Source organism: Lutra lutra, chromosome 4 (genome assembly GCF_902655055.1).
Source record: "Lutra lutra chromosome 4, mLutLut1.2, whole genome shotgun sequence".
Classification (NCBI taxonomy): Eukaryota; Metazoa; Chordata; class Mammalia; order Carnivora; family Mustelidae; genus Lutra; species Lutra lutra.
Genome location: NC_062281.1, coordinates 33,957,297 through 33,981,922, shown reverse-complemented (window position 1 = coordinate 33,981,922; position 24,626 = coordinate 33,957,297). Strand labels below are relative to the sequence as shown.

The following is a 24,626-nucleotide window of genomic DNA, read 5'->3' as shown; positions in this document are numbered from 1 at the left end:
CATCTGGTCCAGTGTGTCATTTAAGGCCTTGATTTCCTTGTTGATCTTTTGCTTGGATGATCTGTCCATTTCAGTGAGGGGAGTGTTAAAGTCCCCTACTATTATTGTATTATTGTTGATATGTTTCTTTGATTTTGTTATTAATTGGTTTATATAGTTGGCTGCTCCCACGTTAGGGGCATAGATATTTAACATTGTTAGATCTTCTTGTTGGACAGTTCCTTTGAGTATGATATAGTGTCCTTCCTCATCTCTTATTATAGTCTTTGGCTTAAAATCTAATTGATCTGATATAAGGATTGCCACTCCTGCTTTCTTCTGATGTCCATTAGCATGGTAAATTCTCTTCCACCCCCTCATTTTAAATCTGGAGGTGTCTTCAGGTTTAAGATGAGTTTCTTGTAGGCAACATATAGATGGGTTTTGTTTTTTTATCCATTCTGATACCCTGTGTCTTTTGATTGGGGCATTTAGCCCATTAACATTCAGGGTAAGTATTGAGAGATATGAATTTAGTGCCATTGTATTGCCTGTAAGGTGACTGTTATTGTATATTGTCTCTGTTTCTTTCTGATCTACTACTTTTAGGGTCTCTCTTTGCTTAGAGGACCCCTTTCAATATTTCCTGTAGAGCTGGTTTGGTATTTGCAAATTCTTTCAGTTTTTGTTTGTCCTGGAAGCTTTTAATCTCTCCTTCTATTTTCAATGATAGCCTAGCTGGATATAGTATTCTTGGCTGCATGTTTTTCTCATTTAGTACTCTGAATATATCATGCCAGCTCTTTCTGGCCTGCCAGGTCTCTGTGGATAAGTCTGCTGCCAATCTAATATTTTTACCATTGTACATTACAGACTTCTTTTCCTGGGCTGCTTTCAGGATTTTCTCTTTGTCACTAAGACTTGTAAATTTTACTATTAGGTGACGGGGTGTGGACCTATTCTTATTGATTTTGAGGGGGGTTCTCTGAACCTCCTGGATTTTGATGCTTGTTCCCTTTGCCATATTGGGGAAATTCTCTCCAATAATTCTCTCCAATATACCTTCTGCTCCCCTCTCTGTTTCCTCTTCTTCTGGAATCCCAATTATTCTAATGTTTCGTCTTATGGTGTCACTTATCTCTCGAAATCTCCCCTCGTGGTCCAGTAGCTGTTTGTCCCTCTTTTGCTCAGCTTCTTTATTCTCTGTCACTTGGTTTTCTATATCACTAATTCTTTCTTCTGCCTCATTTATCCTAGCAGTCAGAGCCTCCATTTTTTATTGCACCCCATTAATAGCTTTTTTTATTTCAACTTGGTTAGATTTTAGTTCTTTTATTTCTCCAGAAAGGGCTTTTGTATCTCCCGAGAGGGTTTCTCTAATATCTTCCATGCCTTTTTCGAGCCCGGCTAGAACCTTGAGAATCGTCATTCTGAACTCTAGATCTGACATATTACCAATGTCTGTATTGATTAGGTCCCTAGCCTTTGGTACTGCCTCTTGTTCTTTTTTTTGTGGTGAATTTTTCCGCCTTTTCATTTTGTCCAGATAAGAGTATATGAAGCAGCAAGTAAAATACTAAAAGGGTGGCAACAACCCCAGGAAAATATGCTTTAGCCAAATCAGAAGAGATCCTAAATTGTGAGGGGGGAGAAAGGGGAAAAAAGAGATTCAGAAAGAAAAGAAAAGAAAAGAAAAGAAAAAGAAACAATTAAAAAAAGAAAACCAATAAAGAAAAAATATAAAAAGGAAAAAAATATATATATATTAAACTAGTTAAAAAACATTAAAAAAGGAAGGGTAAAAGTTAAAAAAATTTAGCAGAAGAAGAAAAAAAAATTGAAAAAGAAAAAAAATTAAATTAACTGCAAGGGTAAAGAATCATGGGGAGAAAGCCATGAGTTCTGTGCTTTGCTTTCTCCTCCTCTGGAATTCCGATGCTCTCCTTGGTATTGAAACTACACTCCGTGGTAGGTGAACTTGGTCCTGGCTGGGTTTCTTGTTGATCTTCTGGGGGAGGGGCCTGTTGTAGTGATTCTCAAGCGTTTTTGCACCAGGCGGAGTTGCACCGCCCTTACCCGGGGCCGGTCTGAGTAATCCGATCGGGTTTGCTTTCGGGAGCTTTTGTTCCCTGAGTGCTTTCCGTAGAGTTCCAGAGGATGGGAATGAAGATGGCGGCCTCCCGGTCTCCGGCCTGGAGGAGCTGAGAGCCCAGGGCCCCACTCCTCAGTGCGCCCTCAGAGAACAGCGCCCAATTACTCCTGTCACCCCGGCCTCCGGCCGCGCTCCGAGCTCACCGAGCCTGCGACCGGTTCAAGGTAACCCCAAGCTGAGAGCTCACTCCTCTGTCTCTACCTGGCTTCCCCGTTCTAATACCTGTAAGCTCTGTGACACTCAGACACCCCCGATCCTTCTGTGACCCTGTGGGACCTGAGGCCACGCTGACCCTGCGTGGGCTTCACCCCGGTGAAGCCTCTGGAGTGATGTCCCTCAGTGGAACAGACTTTTAAAAGTCCTGATTTTGTGCTCCGTTGCTCCGCCGCTCGCCAGGAGCCGGCCCCTCCCCCCGCGGTCTATCTTCCCGTCGCTTTGGATTCACTTCTCCGCCAGTCCTACCTTGCAGAAAGTGGTTGATTTTCTGTTTCTAGAGTTGCTGTTCTTCTTCTCTTCGATCTCCCGTTGGATTTGTAGGTGTTTGCAATCTTTAGATAAGCTATCTAGCTGATCTCCCGCTACCTGAAGTCGTCTCAGCCTGCTACTTCTCCGCCATCTTGACTCCTCCCCCCGATATTAAACATTTCTAATAAAAGTTCTACTCTGTGGAAAAATACTGCTTAAAAGAGCCTGGAGGTGTTAAAAATTGAGAAGTTCAGTAATTTTAAAAATTACAGCTAAAGATTTTACAATTCATGGATTACCTATGAGGAAAGGCTATTGTGAATGAGTATAAAGGATGTAGCCTATCATCTTTATATGCTTTAAATTTTTTTTTTTTTTTTAGTTTTTCAAGTTGATAATACTTCACAGGATCCAAATTCAAAAGGTACAAAAAGAATATGCAAGGAAAAGTCGTCCCTCTAATTCTGACTTCCAGTCACCCAGGAAGCAACTGATATCACCAATTTCTTATGCTTTGACATGGCCAGTTTCTTGATCTGGCACAGAGCAAGGGCTAGGGAACTAAATGGAAGAAATATTGTCCCCGCCCCCTCCCCCTCAAGGCCGCCCCCCCCAACGCCCCCCAGCCACACTGTGGTTCACCTGGTCACTCCACCATGTCACTGCCACGTGAAGGCTGTAGTCGCAGCACACTTTGGGGTCAGCCCAGCTCCGCCAGGTCTCAAAGGCCTGGAGGAGGGAAGCGCCCTTCTGAGGAATGGCGAAATCAATGATCATGGTGGTGCCTCCCGCCAGGGCAGCCTGGAATCACAAGGGGGTTTCAACAGGTTAGCGTCAATTTTCTAGGTGAGTCATTTATCTCCTTGATCGCTATGCATTTGCAAGCCCCAGGAAAGCTTGAGGGGTCCAGGAAATTGCACAGATACTGCCTGTTTAGAAGACCCAGAGGAACATGGGGCGCCTGGGTGGTTCAGTTGGTTAAGCATCTGCCTTTGGCTCAGGTCACGATCTCAGGGTCCTGGGATGGAGCCCCATCCCCACCCCCGCTTCTGCATTCATTCATTCTCTCCCTCTCTCTCACAAATAAGTAAGTAAATCTTTAAAAATAAACAAATAAAAGACCCAGAAGGACATAAACAGAGTTTCCATAAATTAAATTTGGAAGTACTGAAATTGTTGGAATTGCTTTGAAAAATGACATGCCTGATGAAAAGGAAGCGGCTTTGGTCCAAACAATGCACTTGGACTGCAAGGTAAAACTGAGATGAAAAAATGGAGAAGGGGCGCCTGGGTGGCTCAGTGGGTTAAAGCCTCTGCCTTCGGCTCAGGGTCCTGGAATCAAGTCCCACATCGGGCTCTCTACTCAGCAGAAAGCCTGCTTCCTCCTCCTCTCTCTCTCTCTCTGCCTGCCTCTCTACCTACTTGTGATCTCTGTCAAATAAATAAATAAAATCTTTTTAAAAAAATGGAGAAGACACAAAACTTCTTCTTCTCTAGAAAATTATATTTGTTATTGTGAAGTCTCTTTTCATGAGTATCGGTCTTAGTGAATTGCATCTCTAGTGGCCCCATGCTCCACACAGAATCCCGGGAGACTCACACTGTGCCTGCGTCACCTTCATTCCCCACAGTCAACTGGTGACCTTTGTCTTTCCTTAACTCCCGACTGGTCCCTCTAATCCATCCCCACTGCTCTGGTCTTCCTTCAACCTCTTATCATTCTTCTCCATGATCTTTGTATCTCAAGTTTTGCTTCCACTCCGTCCAATACGAACTCCTTGAGGCAAGTAGAAGCACATTCCAAAGCACAAATGTGACCACTTGACTCCAAAGGTTAAAACTGAATGCTTCGTACCGCCCCTGGAATGAAGTTGAGTCTTCTTAACACGGTCTACAAGGCCCCATGTGATCTGGCTCAACTTATATTTTCCTTGGTATATTATCGTATATGTTAACTTATGATTAATTTTAAAAGTAAGCTAAGTAAGTTCTTAATTAAGTGTCCTTGATGAATTACTGAAATTGATTTTACTTAAACTAAAATCACGAGGTATTAATGTGCTTTTAACTGTTGTGGCCAAACAAGGTAGGTGAGGAAAACAGAGCAGAGAGGGATGCTCATGCTGGGCACTGACCAAGGAGGCTGACTGACTCCAGGGCTGGAAGCTCAGAGTCCGTGCTTATCAGCTGGGAAGCCACCAGCCCCTCTCCTAGGTCCCTCTGCCTGTACACCCATCACCCTCCCTGCGAAGCTGTCCAGATACACGGAGAGATCCCATGTCCCACCTGGTTTACTAGCTCTATTCTTGCTTACTTCAATAGATTTTTATTTTTTCTAAGTCACTTGGCCCCACTCCAGTTCTTTTTGCTATCAAAAATTTCTTTATATAGGATCACATGCTTTGTCTCTACCTCTAGATAACATTGCCTTATTCCTGGCAAACAATACCTTTTTATGTTTCTTAAGAAATCCATATTGGTTCACTACAGTAAAGACAATACTAGGGAAAAAAAATCCTCAGGCTTTGCATTTTTATTTAAATGCAGATTAATCTTCTTGCCTTCTTCCTTCTTAAAGTGTCTACCCAGTACATCACAGACATCCCTTGAGGACGAAGGGCATTTTTCTAATAGCACGTGCTGTTAATTAAAGCATTAGAAGAAAGTACGTTTTTAGTGTCTACTGAACTATAAAATCAAGCTGAAAGAAATATTCTTTCCATTCTTTCCATATTAAAAGTCTTCCACATTCAGGAGGTGGGCAAGCCAGATACACTGCTAATGGAAATAAAAAAAGATGGCACAACCACTTTGGAAAGCAGTTTTTCAGAAAGTTAAAACATGGAGTTATCCAACCTCAGTTACCTGAGCCAGGAAGTCCCATCCTAGGAGATGTAACCCAGAGAAATGAAAACATATCCACACAGAAACCTGTACACCAATATTCAGAGCAGCATTATTCATTATAGTCCGAAAGTAGAAACAACTCAAATGCCCATGAACTGTCACCTGGATAACAAAATGCGGTAGAGGAACGCTATGGAATCTTATTCGGCCATAAGAAGGAAACACTGGCACGGGCTCTGGATGAAACTTGAACATGTTACACTGAGTGCAAGAAGCCAGTCACAGAGGATCACATGCTGATTCCATTTGTATGAAACCTCCAGAAGCGGCAAATCCACAGAGACCGTAAGTAGGGCAGTGGTGGCCTTCGGCTGGAAGGGTTGAGTTGAGATGACAGCTAATGGCGAACCTACTTTCTTTTTGGATAAAATGTTCTAACACTGATTGTGGTGATGGTTGCCCAATTCCAGGAATATACCAAAAACCACTATTAAGATATAGCTTAAATGGCTGAATTGTGTTATATATGAATTATATCTTCATGAAACTGTTACCAATAAAAAAAAAAATGGTCTACCACATGTAAGCCACGACGTGGAGTGAGAGGGGGTGGGAAGGGCCACAAATAATCAGACAAAAGTTCTCCGCATGGGTCTATAGTTAGGTCTGTAGTCTGGAGGTGGAGATGGAAATATGAATGAGTCATTACAGTAAAATAATCAGTTTGTAGTAACGGGTGGCAAGTATACTCCTACAAGAACTGGTGGTATAGAAATTGCCAAGGGGAAGTAAAAATTGCTAAGCTCCTTAGATGAGGTCCCTGGGAAAGACCACCGGGAATTCAGAGGAGAGAAGAATAAACAGACCAGACTAAGTGTAGATTTAAATTAGCATATGGACACACACACGAAGTGGCCAACAGCATAAAACGCTATCTAACGTGCAATGAGCACTTACTATGTGCCGAGAACAATTCTGATGTTCCAGATGCTCTAACTTTTGGACTCATCTCATCAGATCTGCAGTAGGGAATATGATTAGCCCCATTTGGGAGCTGAGGAGACCCAGCAGAGCACTCTTACATAACTTGACCAAAGCGGGACCGGAACCAGGTCATCAGGTTCCAGAGCCCTGTGCTCTGAGGAACAGCCAACAGCACAGGGTCACTTTGAGGAAGGGCCCATGAGGAAAAGCCAGCAGCTTGGCAGAAGGTGGGAAAGGGCAGAACTCAGACCTAGACTAGGGTTGATTCAAAGCACTGGTTCCAACAAGAAGAAGGCTGCGCCATCCACCTGGGCGACAGGACTCTATGAACAGATTCTAACTGTGATGACTGACGGTGGCAGAACAGGGGACAGAGGAGGCAGCAGCTCTGGCATGGAGAGGCAGCAGGAGTGTGGTATGGAACACCCTGAGTGTGCGGTGCCTGGGCACACATCTGCTCTGTGTGTCTGCGCACAGAGACAAACACAGACCTGACACTGAAAAGCCATCAAGGGCAGGAGAAGGTTAGGGCAGTCACCTTGGAGAGGATGCCAGAGGGGTCCTGAGGGTACGGACTGCTGCTGGTCTTCTCGCCAGACTGCAGAAGTCATAGTCAAAGGGCCATCTTCTAAAATGATAGCAGATTGAAATTCCTGGGGCTACAATTTGCAAAGCTCCCAAATCAGGATTTATTGCACCTGCTCCGCCTCCCTAATTCCCTGGGAGCAGGAAAGGGACAGGAGAACTGCCACTCACCTCTCCTTTGTTTCTTTTTGTCCTGTTTCTCCTCCACGCCCTTCCTCCCTCTCATCTCCTCAACACCGGAACACAGAAGCTGTACTGAATGGGAGAGGGTGTGGGCAGATGCACGGAAAACAAGCCAAGGGGGGGCATGAGCTACTCACCACCAGGGACCAGCTGCCAGCCACGGTCTGCACCCCAGCCTCCTCTGAGCCTCCTTCCTCCCCTTCATCTCCTGGTCCCTCTGGTTACCCAGGGTCCATTCACTCCTCAAAGTTATCTCAAATCCCCGGATATTATTTCAAGACCTAAGATGTACCCTTCTTTCTACGGGATCTGGGGTGCCACATGCCAGAGCGGCGATCTGTAATCCCAAAGACAGTGTCAAGGAGACGTGTTCCTCCCAGGAGGTACTGACCTCTTCAAAGAAGAGCCTGTAAGTGTCCAGGCCTGGATTAAGCATGCTCTACCCATTAGATCACTTAACCAAGCCTCGCTGCAGTCTGGTGAGGTAGGGATGGTTTTTACATCACAGCTGAAGATGTTGAGGCTCAGAGATGTCAAATGACCCCCATGTTACACGGAGGAGTGTGCAGCTCTGAGGGCTAAGTCTTATTTTCAGCCTACTCTGGGCCTCAACCCTCTGCCCCTCTGCCATGTCTGGGATCTCATTTCCAGCCGGTTGCCCCAGGTCAGGGGTGAATCACTCCTCTGAGAAATGCAGAGGTCGATAAAGTGAATGAGGCACTCAGGAAATCAAATGCCTTCCAAAACAAAACAAATCCCACTGGACTGTCAACTGGAAAGTCACAAACGAAACACAGTCTCATACGGCTCAGTTGATGTTCATCACTGACAGTCACTACTGGAATAATGTGGCCCTAGAAGATTCATAAGGAAGGGCCCTGTACTAGGGCTTCTTCATGTCCATGCCCTGATGGGCCCTAGAAGATCTCCCTTATTCAGCAGACTGACTGGTCAGAACATCACCTCCCTGGCCCACCTCAGGTAGTTTCAGGATCTGTTTAACTGTTTTTTTTTTTTTTTTTTTTTTTTTTTTTTTTTTTATCATCAGACCCTTTTGGGTTCACTTCACAAACGATCTTCAGGGTTTACCTAACACTTGAGGAATGAGGAGAGTTAGGTAGGGGAGGGAGAACCAGTAAAGGGTGAAAATTTCTCTCATATTTCTGGGTGAACCTGAATTGTTTCCTTTGTTTTTTACTGCTGATTGACTTCATTCCCCTTTTTTTGTCAGATAGCCAAATAAAATGTATTTACCTTGTCTGATCTTGGCTCATAAATCAATTCTTTCAGCTCCTAATTACTTTGGCTGCTCCCCCTTGAAAAACCTTCCAATTTATCTAAAGCCTTCTTTTGGGGGGAGGAGAGCAAGTGCGGTTATCAGGTGCAAATGGGAAAGAACATAAATTGAGATAAACTCCAACCAACAGCAGGGTCACAATATTATATAACACGAGATTCTACTTAAGAATGTATTAGGTTGTAAATCATTATGGAAAGCAGCTCAAGCATTGTCCTCCTTTTGATGGGGTCACCAAATTTTCATTTCTAAGCTCATCTTTAAACAAGTGACTTGGTCTCATTATAATCAATCATAGGACCTGATCAGTGAACCCAATTGAAGCAGAAAGAAATCCAAGAGGATATTTGAGCCTTAGGGAGAACCTCTGGACTGAATTCTCAGCTTTCTCACAGTTGCTAAGACTTATGAAAACAAACTTCATGATCTCAGTTTACGTTCCAACTCTGGAAGCACATTCAGCTTTGTAAAAGATGGTGTCTGCTTTTGCCTGTCTCCTTGTGCCCTCCCCCACCTTGACTCTGACACATTAGCCACCAACTCTTCATCCATCCAACTCTTCAAACCAGACTGAGGAGTCACCCTTGACATTTCTCTCTTTTCTCGACATCCCCAGATCCAACACACTGGGAAGCCCAGCTCTCCCCCAACCCCCGTGGGCTGCCTTCTACATATTCCATGAATCTCTCTCCTTCCTGTGTCTTCACCTCTGCTGCCCAGCACCATCTACGTCCCCCAACTGGACTAAGGCAGTAGCTTCTTCACTGTCACCTTGTCCCCAGCCATGCTTGCCACTGCCAATCTTACACTGATTTTCCTTTGCTCTTAGGATGGAGAAGAGACAATTATTACACATCCCATAAGGCTAAACTTCAGCTGACCCTTCCAATTGTTCTTAAGTCACCTCCCTCCCAACCCATTCACCCCACTCCAGTGACATCGTCTCTCCCTCTCCTTGGAGAGCTCTGAGCTCCTTTCTACCTCACTTAGAGAGATAAGGAGCTTACTTCTGTTCTTCCCTCCCCAGTCTCTCTTCTACGTGGGTCCAGTGACCTTAACCTTGGCTGCACACCAGCATCGTCTAGGGAAATTTATCCCATCCCTCAGAGATCCTGATTGGATGGATATAGTTTCATCTCTGTCTGTCTTGTGCCCACTACAGTGCCTGGTACATAAAGGTTCTTTAAATGTTTAAGGGAATGTTAAAAAAAAAAAAAAAAAATCACAGTCCCAAGATGGAATCACTTATGCTAGGCCAAGTCATCGAAACAGGGCTTAATACCTAATCAAACTGTCGTTTCAACCTCCCCCTCAGAAATGTAGTCAGAAATTTTCTGGTCGGCACCAATGAGGCAATCCGTCACATGGGCCCTCTCCATCCCCCAAAGTAAGATGAGATCATCTGCATGATAAGACCCCATGTCCCTCCCCCTCGGGAAAACTGACCATTCATGGAACAATCCTTTCTTCTCTTTTGCCAGTGACCTTCCTGCCCCACTCTCCTTCTTATAAAAACCATCCGTTTTGTAAACTCCTTGGAGCGTCTTTCTACTTGCCAGAAGGGATGTTGCCTGGTTTCAGAATCACTTAATAAAGACAACAAGATCTTCAAGTTTACTCCACTGAATTTTTGTTCTTTAACGGGAGAAAGGGAGGGATCAATTAATTTCCCCCAATAGCTATAAGGCGGAGTGATTCTGATGGTTCACTTTTCCAACAGAAAATAAGAAAGCAGAGTAACTTGCATGTTAATGTGACATGTCATTTCTTCAAAATATTGCTAACCCTGGCCATGTAATTTCCTGGTTCCTTCTAGGAAAAGGTTAATATGTAATGTATACTCTAAGAGCATAGGAAAACCAAGTAGTCGGTTTTGTCCAAAGCCTATTACCTAATCAGCGTTAGCCAGGATTGGTAATACAACAGATTGGAATCCATATTTGTCCCAAATGATTTTTTTTTTCAGATTGCAATTTGTTTTACTTTAAACAACTTTTAAGGTCTTTGTTTTTATATGTGAACAGATCCCTAGAATTTGGGAACTCATGACCACCATGAAAACAACTTCTCTACTGGATGCAACAAAACATAACTGAAGACTTGAAGAGCCCTCCCTCACTTTGTTACTTGACATGTGATAGGAAAAGCACAAAGTGGAAGTGAGCATTAGACTCTCAGTAGTTGCTCACTTATCACCCACATAACGTGCTCAGAAACAGCCTGAGATGCAGCAAGCCATTAGGACGGGGGACTTTGCAAAAGGGAAAATGCCAGACCTTAAGTTTTCACTCAAAAATAGTCACAGTCATTTAAATTAAGCCCACAAGTCCAAAAGTCTACTGTATATACTTTATTATTAAAGCCAACATAAATTAGAGCCCCATGTGTCTCTAGCCTGTCTGCCACTGGGAACAAAGACCGCCAAACAAAGTTTTGTTTGAGTTTTAAAACTCAAACAAAGTTTTTCAACTGTAAGAGCCCAATCACAATGGCTACCACTTAGTGGGTTACCAAGAAATATTTGTTGACTGAAATAATATCACCCAACCATCAACTTGAACAATACTTAGTTTAGGATCATTCCATATTAGATGGCAGTGACAAGGTCCAGAGTATGCCACTGTGGCATAAAAATCTTTTTGAGCTGAAGGTATTTAAGAATAGCCACGCATGTGTGTGTGTGTGTGTGTGTGTTTGTGAACTTCCTTATCTGCCTAAAAGCAAAGCCTCCCCAAAGAATTCAACTGTAATAAATCCCCTTCTGGAAGTTTCACCACCATGGAAGATTGGCTCTTAACACCTGAGACTAGAAACCTGTACCATGCCTCAACAGACCTTGTCACAAACTCTCATGTCTCCCACCTATTCTCTTAGGAGCTCATGGGTCTTTCCTAAAAGTCATTTGTTTTCCCATAAGTGCCCTTTCTACTCCTCTGCTTCTCTTATTAAGAAGTCATTTATTTTCCCATACATGCCCTTCTCCCCCTGCCTCTCCCCTGTTAGGGTGGCATATAAACCCCAAATTTTAATTGTCCCTTGAGTCACATTTTTCTGTGAACTCACAGGTGTGTGAAATTTAAAGACCTGTCTTTTCTCTTGTTAATTTGTCTTTTGTATGTTAATTTGCATGCCTCAGTAACCAAACCTAAGAGGCTATAGGAAAACTTTTTTCTTCCCGAGAATGGCATCATGAAAACCTTGATTTCTACACCACCTTTTTTGGACATTAAAAACACCTGGCCCAGGCAAATGAGGGAGGGAACAAGCAGTGGAACCGAAAAACACAGAGAACTCAAGTATGAAAACTGAAAGAAGACGCCCCAGATTTTGTAAAGTTCAGTGAGAGAATTCCTAGCACACAACATCCTCAGTAGGACCCTACTTAATATCAAGTTGTTTCAAATTAACCTTGGAGGTTTTTTTTTCTTCCTCTGATGAGTGCAAAGATTAACTCTGTAATCAGTAAAGAGCCCCTCGATGAAATCGAAGAATTATAAACTCTTAGAGTTGGAACAGGCAAACTATTAGCACAACAAGAACATTCAAAACTCAGCTTCACCAGTAAGGCAAGAAATGCTTGTTTAAAAACATTAAGAAATTCTATGTTTTTCCAATTAAATTGGTGCTGATTTTTTTTTAAAGGCAGTAGCTACAATTAGCTAGGATTCAGTGAAATGAGGATTATAATGTATTGCTCATGGGAACACAAACGGAAGAGTCTGAATGTATGTATTAAACTCTTTCAAGACTGATCTAATACTCTTCGGTCCCATCATTTCACCCTAAGGGGTGATTTCTAAGTCAATTATCAAGAATTTATGCAATAATTTTTGTCCCAACATTGTTATACAAACAAACAAAACAAAACAAACAAAAAAAAAAACCCCAAAAAACCTGGAAACCAAAAAAACCAAAAAACTTGGAAACCACCAAAATGTCCACCACTGAGAAGATGGGAGGAGGAGCTATTAACAGTTTGTGAAACTGGATGAAAAAATGGGTAGCATATTAGGAAGGAAGGATGGAAGAATGAATTTGGTTTGGAAAATCCTGAGTTCAAAGTGCTTGTGGGACAACCAGGTTGTGATATCCTCAGACGGGCAGAAATAATAGCCTGATGCACAGAGACACCAAAACCAGAAAGAAATCTCTGAGACAACCTCGGCGAGGATAACGGGGCCATGGAAATCACGTTCTCCAATGATAGTCAAGGTCCCGGACAAATGTGTGATGAACAAGGCTATCTCTGAAAAGTATGCAAAAATTAGCAGAAAATGTTTATATGCCCCCCAGAAAGAAAAGCATGAAAATACAGGAAGCAAAATGTTAAAATGTTTAAGAATGTTAAAATATATGATTTAAATATTATTTTCTTTACATGCAACTGCATTTTCCTTTTTAAAAAAAGGAAAATAATATATATTGAGCAACCTGTAATGCTCCAGCATTTTCCTATAGGTCTGGATAATGAATAGTATATATTGTTTCCATGACTGCCAACATTAATTGAAGTTGTTTTTCTGACAGATGCGTCATTATATAGACAAGATAATGTTAACCCTGAGAGAAGAAGTGACTTGCCCAAGGTCACACAGTCAGCCCACACCGCCTCTGAAGCCCAGCCCAGAGCTCCTGTAAGCAACAAAGAAAGGGATTTGGCTTGCGATCAAGTTTTCACAAGCGCAGTTCTCCTACAAGGTGAAGAAATTCTATAAATATGCCACAAATGCATGCTTAATCACATACCTTCCACTGCCCTATTATAAGTAATCATCTTGATGGCACTTTACCAAAAAGCTCCAGAGTAAAGTGTAATTTCCTTTCTTGATAATTTTGAAGACTTTCTGTCCTATACACAAAAAAGGTATTCTGTGTGTTTTCCCAATTAAAAAAAAAAAAGATCCTTCCGCCAGACTGATGCTGCCAGATTTTTAATGTGAGCCCATCTACTCCAAGCTGCATATATTCTGAATATTAATAAATATATATTTGAAAACTAGCTGAACTTTTGTAATTTACTCTCTTATCACAGGATGTAGCAAAAGCAAAGTCATAATTCCTTCAACTATATCTAATTCTCAATTTCCATTTGAATAAAAAATCTCATTGTTTTTCCTCATGGATATTGAATTATTGGAAGACGACTGTACATCTAGTATAGACCAACAAGATGAAATATGATTTCCTTAAAGCATAACACTATTTCTATTAGTTACATCAGAGAGAAAGCTTTTACCTGTAATTAAGTAAATCAATTACAGGCTTTAACTCAACCTCTGCCATAAATGAGATTTATAAAATATGTTAACCTTTGGTTGACCTGTGTATTTCATTTCTTAAACTGGACGACATCACAACCTGGTGATCAATAAATAGAATATCACAAACACTATCCTTTCTACGTGTCAGATGTTATAGATGATCAGCCTGGGGCTTGCAGAAAGCCAACGCTTAGAACCCATCTCCTGAAAGCATCATATATCATTTTTCCTTTAAAGCTTTCTGTATGTAAGGTACCCATATCTGTATCCTTAGAGATGATGTGGCCATAAATGTAAGTACAAATGCCTCACAAAGCTAACACCTGAGATGTTTGTTTGTTTTGATAACCTTAACTGCCTCTAGCTTTAGGAAGGGGAAGGGCTACTGCATTCCTTAAGGATGACTGCTCAATTTTGCAACTTACCCAGTATTTTCATCCCATCATCTACCCCTGGGACAAATCAAAACATCACACGTTTTCCCAATGGTTTCAGAAAGGAAGAGAGCCTGATAGGTAGGAGCTGTACCAATGGCGGGCAATAAGGAATTTGAAGAGCCACTTGGTCACTTACTGGTGTGTGACCTTAGGCAGGTGACTTACATTTCAGTTTCCTCAACTGCAAAAGGAGATAATGGCCCCTGAGAGTGTGGGCAGATGAACAGTTTAGTCCAGTGCCTAGCAGTGGTGAGGGTTGGATAAAATAAATGTTACATTTCAAGTGTAATCTACAGTACCGTTAGCATGTACAAAAGTCTTCTTTGTTTCTATTTCCATGAACTAGAAACTCAACCAACATTGCCTTGGGGATTATTGCAAAGATTCTATAAAAGAGGACAAGGTGACTCCATAATGGTCTCCTTTCAGAACTCAGGCCAATACTTTAATGATCACGTTTATCTGTACTTACCCATCTAGTTCCCTTTTATGGAGTCTCCTCTGTTTCTGGGTGCAGGAGAGGTTATCTCCTGGGATCCAACCAGTATTGAAGTAGACTTTTGTTTAACTCAGTGTCTTTGTGAGTACTGTTTAATGTTCAACATGAATTTAGCCTTTCTTAAATCTTTGACCTTAACATCTCTGAGTATATTGTTTAATTAAGACCTAAAGCTCATGAAGAACATGTTTTTTAATCGTTTGACAACCTTTAAGTCTGGAAATACCTAGAGAATCAGCTGGTGGTTAAGTTCTTTCAAATGTTGATGACTACACTACTATAATAAGCTTCAAAGACCCGCCTAGAATTGTAAATCTCTCCATGCTAGGAATCCCTGAATGGCCAAAGAACAACAGATAGAAGACTAAGAACCACCTTTCAGGGCCTTGGGGGCACACACAGATAATCTTGAGAAAGCGAAGGAAATGTTCTTCCTCTAGAACATTCCAACGAGCTTCCTGGCTGCATCTCTAGAACGCTGATGAGAAAAAGGGAGATGATGAAGGGAAGTGATGCTAGTGGGCCTGGCAACTGATAGCCAGAAGGAGCAGCTTTGCACCTGGCAAATGGGGGCATCATAGTGATGAGGGAGCAGGAGGCTGGCTGAGGACAAAGCAGAAGCTGGCACCTTGCACCCCTCTCCACCCACTCCCCTTGGTAATATGTGTGACATTCCTCAGACACTTCTGGCTGCCATAAGCGAGAAACAAATAGTTAACTTGCAGAGATCACAATCCTGCAAGGCAGGATTCTCCCTTGGTTTACAAATGTCCTTGAGATTTACAACAAAGAAGTTACCTTATCAATAGCCCAATTTCCAAAGGCACATAACTCAGTTCCCCAAGCCCTAATGTCTCCCTCCCCTCCATTAAAACTGAAGGAGGCTGAGGCAGAAGGAAAAGTAAATAAAGTTAAATTTCTTTTAAACCTAAATCTCACTAACATGGACGCTTGATAGCAGGAATGTAACATTCCACCAGGAGACTCCCAATTGTCTTTATGTTAGTGACTCATTAGAGGGAAAGCGGCCTTGGCTTGATAGTAACCAGGCCTTTAATATCCTGACAGTCTTCTTTACCCCAATAGCCCTTCTGAACACCCCTTTGTCCTCACCTACCCAACTTCTGTGTATATAACCAGCCACTCCTCACATCCCCGGGGCAGCATCTCCGTCTGCCCACGGGTCCTGTCCCCGTGCTCTAATAAACCACCTTCTTGCACCAAAGACGTCTTAAGAATTCTTTCTTAGCCATCGGCTCTGAACCTCACCCCACCGAACCTCACCTAGGTTCTAGAACTTCATCAGTAGGAGTGCCCCGCCATCAGCAAAGCACTTTGTTAATGATGAACCTGGATAACAGAAAGTGTGTCTACTATAACTGCAAACAACAGGTCACAAAATTTTATATACAGGTATACACACATACACACACAATCATACATACATGCATAATACAATCTCAATTAGGTAAAATAAGGCATATTAGAAAGCATAAAAGCAATACACCAAAACAGCTGTCATGGTGTTGAGATTATGGATAATATTTTTTTCCAATTTTGTATGATCATGTATTGCTTTTATATCTGAAAATTTTATCTAAAATGTAAAAAATAAGTTCACTGAATTTTAGGAAATTTTACTTTTTAACAAAAGGGCAACACGCATATTCGATTTTCACAACAGATAATGATACATCCTACAAAAGACTTTGACCACTGCCCTGATGGGAAAGGTTAATAATTAGTAACTAGGAGTAAGTTTTCCAAATCTTGATGTGAGCAGCCCGCCCCAGATCCCTCTCTCTGGGTCAAATGATTCTTCTATTAAACATACTTCTCAATCATAGATGACTGAGAAATGTGGAGGGTGTGTGTGTGAAGAGAATAAAACTATTTGAGAGAAGTTAGTAAGGCAAAGGAACTATGGTCCAAACCGCGGTGAAAGCCTGCACGACTAAGTAGCCTCATCTGTTTCGCACACAAGTGTTTAGGCTTTAAGGAGAGCAGTACTTTCACTCTGGAAAGAGCTCTTTTCCTCCCCGCAGCTCCAAAACGCAAGCCTCAAGGAGGCTGTGGGCCGGGCTTCAGCCAAAGCGCTGAGTGGGGTTTTAACTTTATGGAGCTGTAAGGCAGTCAGGTTCATCTCCAGATCTTGTTTTCAGGAGCTCTGGAGAAACGTTTAAGGTTCTTTTCATAGATCAGAGCCTCTAGGCCTTTGTGTCTAGAGAAACCCAAGCCTCTCCCCCTTGGGTTTGGTAACTGACACTCCCGCACCATCAGCCCAGCTTCGGGGGCTCAAGCAGCGGGAATCCAATCCCTATTTGATGGCCCCTGGGCAAACCCGTTAAGAAGAGATGGGGCCAGCTTGCCTTGGGGCCAGTGTGAGTGCTCCGAGACCATGCTGGAATATTTCTCTTCTAAATTCTGGTCACGGCTGTGTCTTTTCTACTGGAGGGTGGAAGCAAAGATTGTGGTCACGGTGGGCTTCCAGTCTGCCCAGACTTACCGCAATCCAGCGCACGCTGTGAACTTGGAAGTCAGGGCAGTAAGCACTGGGTGAATGGGTTTTTCCTTTGGTTTTGGCCAGGGAAGGGACACGGGGAGAAAATGGCTGGGAGCGCCCACAAAACCAAAAGATTCTACAGGTATTATGAAAGACTTGTGGACTTCCACAGAATAGTGACAATGGGGAGGGAGTGCGGGGGAGCCCGGAGCGCGCAGCAATGAGGGTGAGGAGCCAGGTCGCCTTAAACTTGTCGATGACCCTAAGGGAGGAGCCGAGGGCGTCTGGCTCGGCCTGAGCTGGGCTGATGGCCACTTGAAGGGGCTCCTGGGCTGGCGCGGGGGGAAGGTCAAGACCGGCTCCCCAGCCGTCTGTCGCTGCGGCCGGGCTCGCTCCCGGCCCCCGGCTCCTCCGCGCAGCACAGGCGGTGCCCCGGGAGCGCGGCGGCAGCGGGCGCGGGGGGGGGGGGGGGGGGGGCGTCAGTGCGGAGAGGCGGGCGCGGCGACGCGGGTACCTTGGTGCCCTGGTAGAAGTCGTCCACGGACCGCGAGCCCATGAAGGGGAACTGCATGTGCGTGTGCGTGTCGATGCCGCCGGGCAGGACCAGCTTGCCCGCCGCGTCGAGGACCCGCAGGCCGGCGGGCGCGCCCCCGGGGGGCAGCAGGTCGCGCCCGATCGCCCGCACCGCGCCGTCCTCCACCAGCACGTCGGCCACCTGCGAGAGGTCGTCGTTGACCACGCGCCCCCCGCGGATCAGGAGCCGCGACGGCGCCGCCATGGCGGGGGGTTGCGGGGTAGGTGCTCCCTCAGGGTCCCCGAGGACGGTCGGCACCCTGGGCTCCCGCTCCGGATCCGAAGCGCGGACGAGCGCGGAACCCCGCGCCCCCGCGTGTTTATAGACTGGCGCTGGCGGACTCCACCCCAGGAGGGCTGGGCTGGCGCCCGCGGGCTCAGACGGGCCAGGCCCGCACCGCTCCCGTCCTGGGGTGCTGCGCCCGGAGCCTGGGGATCTGAGCCGTCGGAAGCCAAAGTCTTGGAGTGTAAACGTCTGTTCTCCTTCATAAGAAAATGCGCTTTGCGGGGGAGGAAATCCACCTTATCCCTTACCTTGAAGACGTACGTGTCCGTCCCAAGACAGACAGACAGACACACACAGAAACCCCTACAGCAACAATGATAATACCCACGCCAGAAAGAACCACTTGATCTGGATTTCCTTGTAAAAATATTCTTTATATGAGGAGCAAATCATCCCACAAATCAGTCATCGGCAGACACAGTGTAAAAGCTCAGAGTGAAAACATTGAATCCATTTGAAACTAAAGCGGTTTGATACCAACTCTTCTCCAGGTTTTAATGCTGCAGTGCAGACCAGCAAGGTCTTCATGGAAAACAGCAGGTAATGTAATTCTAAAGATCTGGGTTTTTCCTCAGGTTTTTCCTTTTTCTTTTTTTGACTGGCTTAGAGATCTTCAGTTAAATCTTTCAACATCTTGGGTCCTCAGTTTTCTCATACATAAATCTGAGATAATACTTTTCAGACCCTCTTTGAGGAGCAGATAACATGATGGTTGTGGATGTACCTTAATAAAATGGGAAATACCATACAAACTTATTTAACAAATACTGGCTTTGTAAGGACTGATCATTGGGGTGGAGGGGTGGTTAGCTAGAGGGTTAAGTGTTAAAGAAAAATGACATTCTTATCCTCAGGAGCCAAGAGCCGACGGTGACACACATAGACATTTCAGTATATGACAAAATATATAAAATAGAAAATTCTACCTTTGAGAGAGGATAAAGAGTTTAGAGGAAAGGGAAAGTGGACTTTGTCTTGAAGAAAATTAGATATCAAAGATTCACAAAGTGATATTTGAACCAGGGCAGAGAGGACATGGACATAAATAGAAGAGGGGTGGGAAGAGGAATGGCATTCTAGGTCGTGGGAACAGAGTACGCAAAGGCTTGGGGAGGTGACAGCAGATAAAGTCTGATAGAACCGGTGATGGGTTCAGGGATAGGCACGTGTCCCAAGCTGGCTGACTGTGCCCAGTGAGAGTGGATCTTCTGTTAGGTAGAACAGATGGGGAGCTTGCTCCTTCTTGCTGGACTTGAACCTGAAAGACTATAAGCAAGAGGCTTCTGGGAGCCATGCAGACCACATGGCTCTTAAGTGAACAGAGCCAACATGGAGGACATAAAGGAGAGATGGAGAGAGGCTGGGTTCTCACATTCTTGAAGCTTCTGAAACTATCCATGCTTCAAGTCCTCTCCTCTAGACTTTCCCCTGTTTGTGGAAGTGGGTTTACTTTGGGTCTTCTGTTACTTTTAATAGCTGACAGAGGCTGGGAAGACAGCTTTGGGTTTGGAGACAAGGCGGTCCCATGTGAATTCAGGGATGTCATTTTCAATAATGGAATGCAAGATATTGCCAAATTTCCTCAACTCTCAGATTACACACACATCAAAATGATTAAAAATTAGAAAGCCTCAGTGATTTCAAATTCCAGATTTGGTCATCAAGCCAGGGACAAGAAATCCAAGAACGTAATACAGATTATTATCAAAAGAGTCTTGGGTAAGGGTGGAAGGAATAATTATAAACGTAATGAAACTCCTACAAGCCTTTCAAATAACACACTACCCTAGGAAAATAGGATGCGATGTGAGGGCAGTTATGACGTCCTTTCTGAAATTGTCTGGGTGAGTGATTTCAAAAGCTTTCTTTATTTTAGATGCATGAGATCATGAAATGCCCTGCAACACAATCCAAAACAAACTTGCCATGAACTCAAACTTTTGTCAGAAAAGAGGTTTGTAGAATGTCACTGAAGCAGGAGGATATATGGCTCATTGAGATTCACTGACCTCAAGACAAGAGAAAGCGGGGAAGTTTAAGGAGAAGCGTTGTTAGCTTGTAGAAAGAGTTAGCTCCCTTTCTGGTGGGACATCCGTGTCCCACACCAGCTCACTGGGCAGGAGGAGCCTGGGCAAGCATTCTCCTTGGAGAGAGCATGTCCTCGGAGTAGCCCTGCCTCTCTTGGCTTCGTCCTATTCACCTGCCTCCTCCTTCAGAGGTCTACAGTGGACAAGGATTTGGGAGACAGACAGGATGTTGGTGGGAAGCAAGACTGCCATTTTGCATTCCTCCTGCTGGGAAAGAGTCAGGTTGATTGACTCACAGAACAAAGTGTGTCTGAGAGCAAATTACTCCTCAGAGGACAAACTGACATTCAAAGGATTTCAGAGATTGATGCTTAACCACAGAAACCCTCCCTGACTTATGGTTTAAAGGGGCAGCAAGGTAGAGGAGAAAATAGTGACTTCCTTCACTGAGTCCTTATGTTTATGGGGAAACAAATCCACTGGGCCCAGTGGTATCTAAGTCCTCAGCTAGCCTGAGGCCCAGGAGTTTGCTTTCCTATTCTTCTAACCTGTTCCGCTCCTACTCTAGGCCCCTGTGGTCTTAAGCCATTTTCCATGGGCTGAGGGAAGGGATGGTGAGGGTATGCCAGCAACACCGAGGAAAGGACAGGACAGAACTGGGCATCTCCAGAAAGTGTGCCCCAGCCAGGGTCTGCAGGAATCCCCAGTTCCCTGTCCCACCCTGGGATCCAAGTCCCTGGCAGGACAATGAGGTTATAGCTAAGTGATTGAAGAGGTGAGTAGGCAGCATGGACAGGTCAAAATAGAAGAAAATCAACTGAGGAATTGGGATTAGGAATCTAATCTTGGCTCTGATGATGATGATGAGCTTGGTTGAGTCACTTATTCTCCAGGCTTCTGTTTCTTCAACTGAAAAACAAGGAGTTAGCTTAACAGGACCCACCCTCTGTGCTTTTATTTATTTATTTTTTTAAAGATTCTATCCATCTACCTGACAGACAGAGATCACAAGCAGGCAGAGAGGCAGGCAGAGAGAGAGAGAGGAGGAAGCAGGCTCCCTGCTAAGCAGAGAGCCCAATGTGGGGCTCGATCCCTGGACCCTGGGACGATGACCTGAGCCGAAGGCAGAGGCCTTTACCACCGAGCCACCCAGGTATCCCCGCTCTGTGCTTTTAGAGTTTTGTGATTGTGTGAACAGGGACAGAAGCTCACCCAGAGAGGGCCCTGCAGAGCCCTAGAGTTCAGTCCTTCTCGGGTCAAGGCATGTGACTTGGAGAACCAGCAGGACTTGCCTTTGAGATTCAGGATTATTTTATTTCTGGTCCCCCCACTGAAGCAGAAGGGCTCTGCTTGGAGAGGGTGCATAGAGAGTGCACAACCTGCAGTCATCTGGGGACGATGCTGGGTGCAGCTGATCTTGGAGTCTGTGTGCTGATGAGCAGGGATGACATTTTTTCACTGCTCAGCAATGACCTGCTTGGTGGGTGGGAATGGCCCCCTGACTCTGGAGGGCTAGAGAGAGAGAGAGAGAGAGTGAGCTGGTCATTTCACAACTCCAGAGGGAATTCTTCCTTGAAGCACCAGTCCTGGGTAGAAGGAGAAGATAGCTGACCTGAATAACAATACCAGCTTCGGCTGCTAACATTTATCAGGCGCTCACGTCAGGTCGGGACTGGGCCAAATACTCGACGTGCCTTATTTCACTTCACCCCCACAATAAGTCTTTGACCTGAGTGCTGTTTGTTCCTTTAATAGATGAGCCTTTTGAGGTCATACGGTTTGCCCAAAGTCACACAGCAATAAATACTGGAAGTACGCCATTTTGGAACCTGCAATTTACCCATAATGTGAATCCAGATTCCAAAGCTACGTTCATCTCCTGGCTGCACTGGGCCCTCAGATGACATGAATGGATAAACGAGAATCCAGGAGTGAAATCCTACAACCCGGACACTGACTTCACACCTCTAGCCCCCGTGATGTGCTGCGTCAGAGCTGCCCGTAGTCCCCTCAACTGTGATGACTCTATGGCAGAGCCATTTTGTGTTCTTGCTCATGTAACCAAGGTCATGAGTGGTAAAATAAATAAATAAATAAATAAATAATATTATGAAGTGGACTATTTGATAACAAATTAACAAGTCTCATGCATCATATCCAACACACCCACATTGACCTGTCTTGGGGAAAAACTTGCAGACATGTTATTGTGTGAGTCCAAGAAACTCAAGGAAAAAAAACTTTTTTTTTTTTTTTGGCCTGTGTTTTGTTTGTTACAATATTCTGATGTGAAGCTGCCAGTTTTAGGTACGCCCTGAGAAAGCAGGCTCTAGCAGCACATCTGCGTTTTCCTATGGCTGCCGAAACAAAGCACCACAAAGGAGGCAGCTTGAGTGAACACAGATTTAGTCTTTTTCAGTCATAGAGCCCAGTCAGTTTTCACTGGACCAGAGTGAAACTGCGCAGTGGTGTTCCTTCTGGGGCCTCCAAGGGGAGAATTTGCTTCCCAGCCTCTTCCAGCTTTTTTGGGGGGGCAATACTCATTAGCTGTGGCCCCATAACTCCCATCTTTGCCTCCATGATTATAATTGCCTTCTCTTCTGTGTCAGATCTTCCTTGACCTCCCTCTTAAAAAGACACTGTGATTCTAGTCAGGGCCCACCAAGGTAACCCAGGATAGTCTCCCCTTTTCAAAATCCTCAACTTCACATCTACAAAGTCCCTTTTGCCCTAGAAGGCAACATTCACAGTTTCCAGGGTCTAGAAAGATATCTGGGTATCTTTGGGGCCCTTAATTCAGCCTCTGATAGTGCCTGTCATTGTTCCCCTTGAACAAAAAGACACTGCCTTCTCAAGTGGTGACCTAGGAACACTGGGCCCTGCTCGGAGTTTTCCTCTGCCCATCAGCCAACAGCACTAACCTGCACTTCCAGAAACTCTCCTGCTGCTGTAACTCACTCAGACTGTGCCAGTTTCCAAGTTATTTTGGTCTTTTTTAGCCAAACTTATTCCAACAATATAATAATACTTAAGGAAATAATGGAAGTGCTCCATGGATTACAAAGCATCTAAGAAAAAAAAAGAATGAATGAATAAATGAATCGGCTTGCACTTTGGAGCCCAACTGATCTGCCTTTGAGTTCTGGTTTATCACCTACCATCTGTGGATTCTTGGTTAAGCTTTTTAACCATTCTAAGCAAGAGAAAAGCACTTAAAAAATACTATTTAGACTTTTTGTTGCATAGACCAAAATAGGGTTTGAATATTATATTTTATATTTAAAAAGTTTTTAATAAAAACATTGTAAAATAGAGAAAGTAAAATTCATCTTGTTTGGGCATATAGTATTATGAATTTTGACAAAGACATGCAATCTTTTCTCATGCAGCTACCACCACAATCAAGACAGAGTATTTCTATCATCCGCCAAAGTTTCCTTAGGTCCCTGTACAGCCAATCATCTCTGCTCCCAGCCCTGGCTCTGGGCAACCACTATCTCTTTTCTGTCCTTTGCATTTTGTTGACTTTTGACCTGATTACAAAGTGAGCCACAAAGTATCTGCAGAGAAGTTCACCTACTTTCATTCTAAAAGTCATCTTCACGGGGTGTACGTACACGATGGAATATTACTCAGCCATCAGAAAATGAAATTTTTGCCATTTGCAATGATGTGAATGGAGCTAGAAGGTATTAGGCTAAGTGAAATAAGTCAGTCAGAGAAAGACAAATACCATATGATTTCACTCATAAGTGGAATTTAAGAAAGAAAACAGATGAACATACAGGAAGGGGGAAAAGAAAAAAAGCAGAGATCGAAACAAGCCATCAGAGGCTCTTGATGAGGGGTGCCTGGGTCGCTCAGTGGTGCCTCTGCCTTTGGCTCAGGTCATGATCTCGGGGTCCTAGGTCCAAGCCCCACATCGGGCTCTCTGCTCAGCGGAGAGCCTGCTTCCCCCTCTCTCTCTGCCTGCCTCTCTGCCTACTTGTAATCTCTCTCTCTGTCAAATAAATAAAATCTTAAAACAAAAATTTCTTTTAGAATTTTTTGGAGCTCCAGACTGAGTGCCAGCCTTATTTCATTTTCCATTCACACATTTGCCTTCAAAGAAGTTCAAGTGATAAGAAAAACAATCAACAAATCCTACCGCAAAATAAGTAACTGTAAATGCCAGAATAAAGAGTTAGATGGCTTCTTGAAAAGGCCAACTATTCATCTGGTTTGTTGGCAACTTGGTTAAGTAACAGATAACACCTCTCCTGGTAACCTTGTATCTTGATTTATATATATAAGTTTTATCTTTCCTTTAAAGTTGAAAAGGAAAATAAAATCTTTGTTCCCTTGAATATGACTAATGCATCATTTTGTGGGTGTGTTAATATTCAAGGGTAATTTCAGGTTATAAAATTATGACTTTTTAGATTTGCAAAATATATTCTTCACATTTTTTTATTTTTTAGATTTTTTAAAAATTTATTTGACAGAGATCACAAGCAGGCAGAGAGGCAGGCAGAGAGAGAGGAAGAAGCAGGCTCCCTGCTGAGCAGA

General features: G+C 43.9%; 1 protein-coding gene across 1 annotated transcript in view; it reads right to left on the bottom strand.

Annotated features, from left to right (window-relative positions):
• The window catches only part of DPYS (dihydropyrimidinase), an 81,837-nt gene extending 63,762 nt beyond the window's left edge, over nt 1-18,075 (bottom strand). Inside the window, exons 1-2 of the mRNA XM_047725965.1 lie at nt 17,707-18,075; nt 3,239-3,397 (exon numbers count right to left, since the gene is read on the bottom strand). Of these exons, the coding sequence (XP_047581921.1) occupies nt 3,239-3,397; nt 17,707-17,970 (423 nt within the window). The 5' untranslated portion in view covers nt 17,971-18,075. The remainder of the gene's footprint in view (nt 1-3,238; nt 3,398-17,706) is intronic.
• Between the last annotated feature and the right edge of the window lie 6,551 nt (nt 18,076-24,626).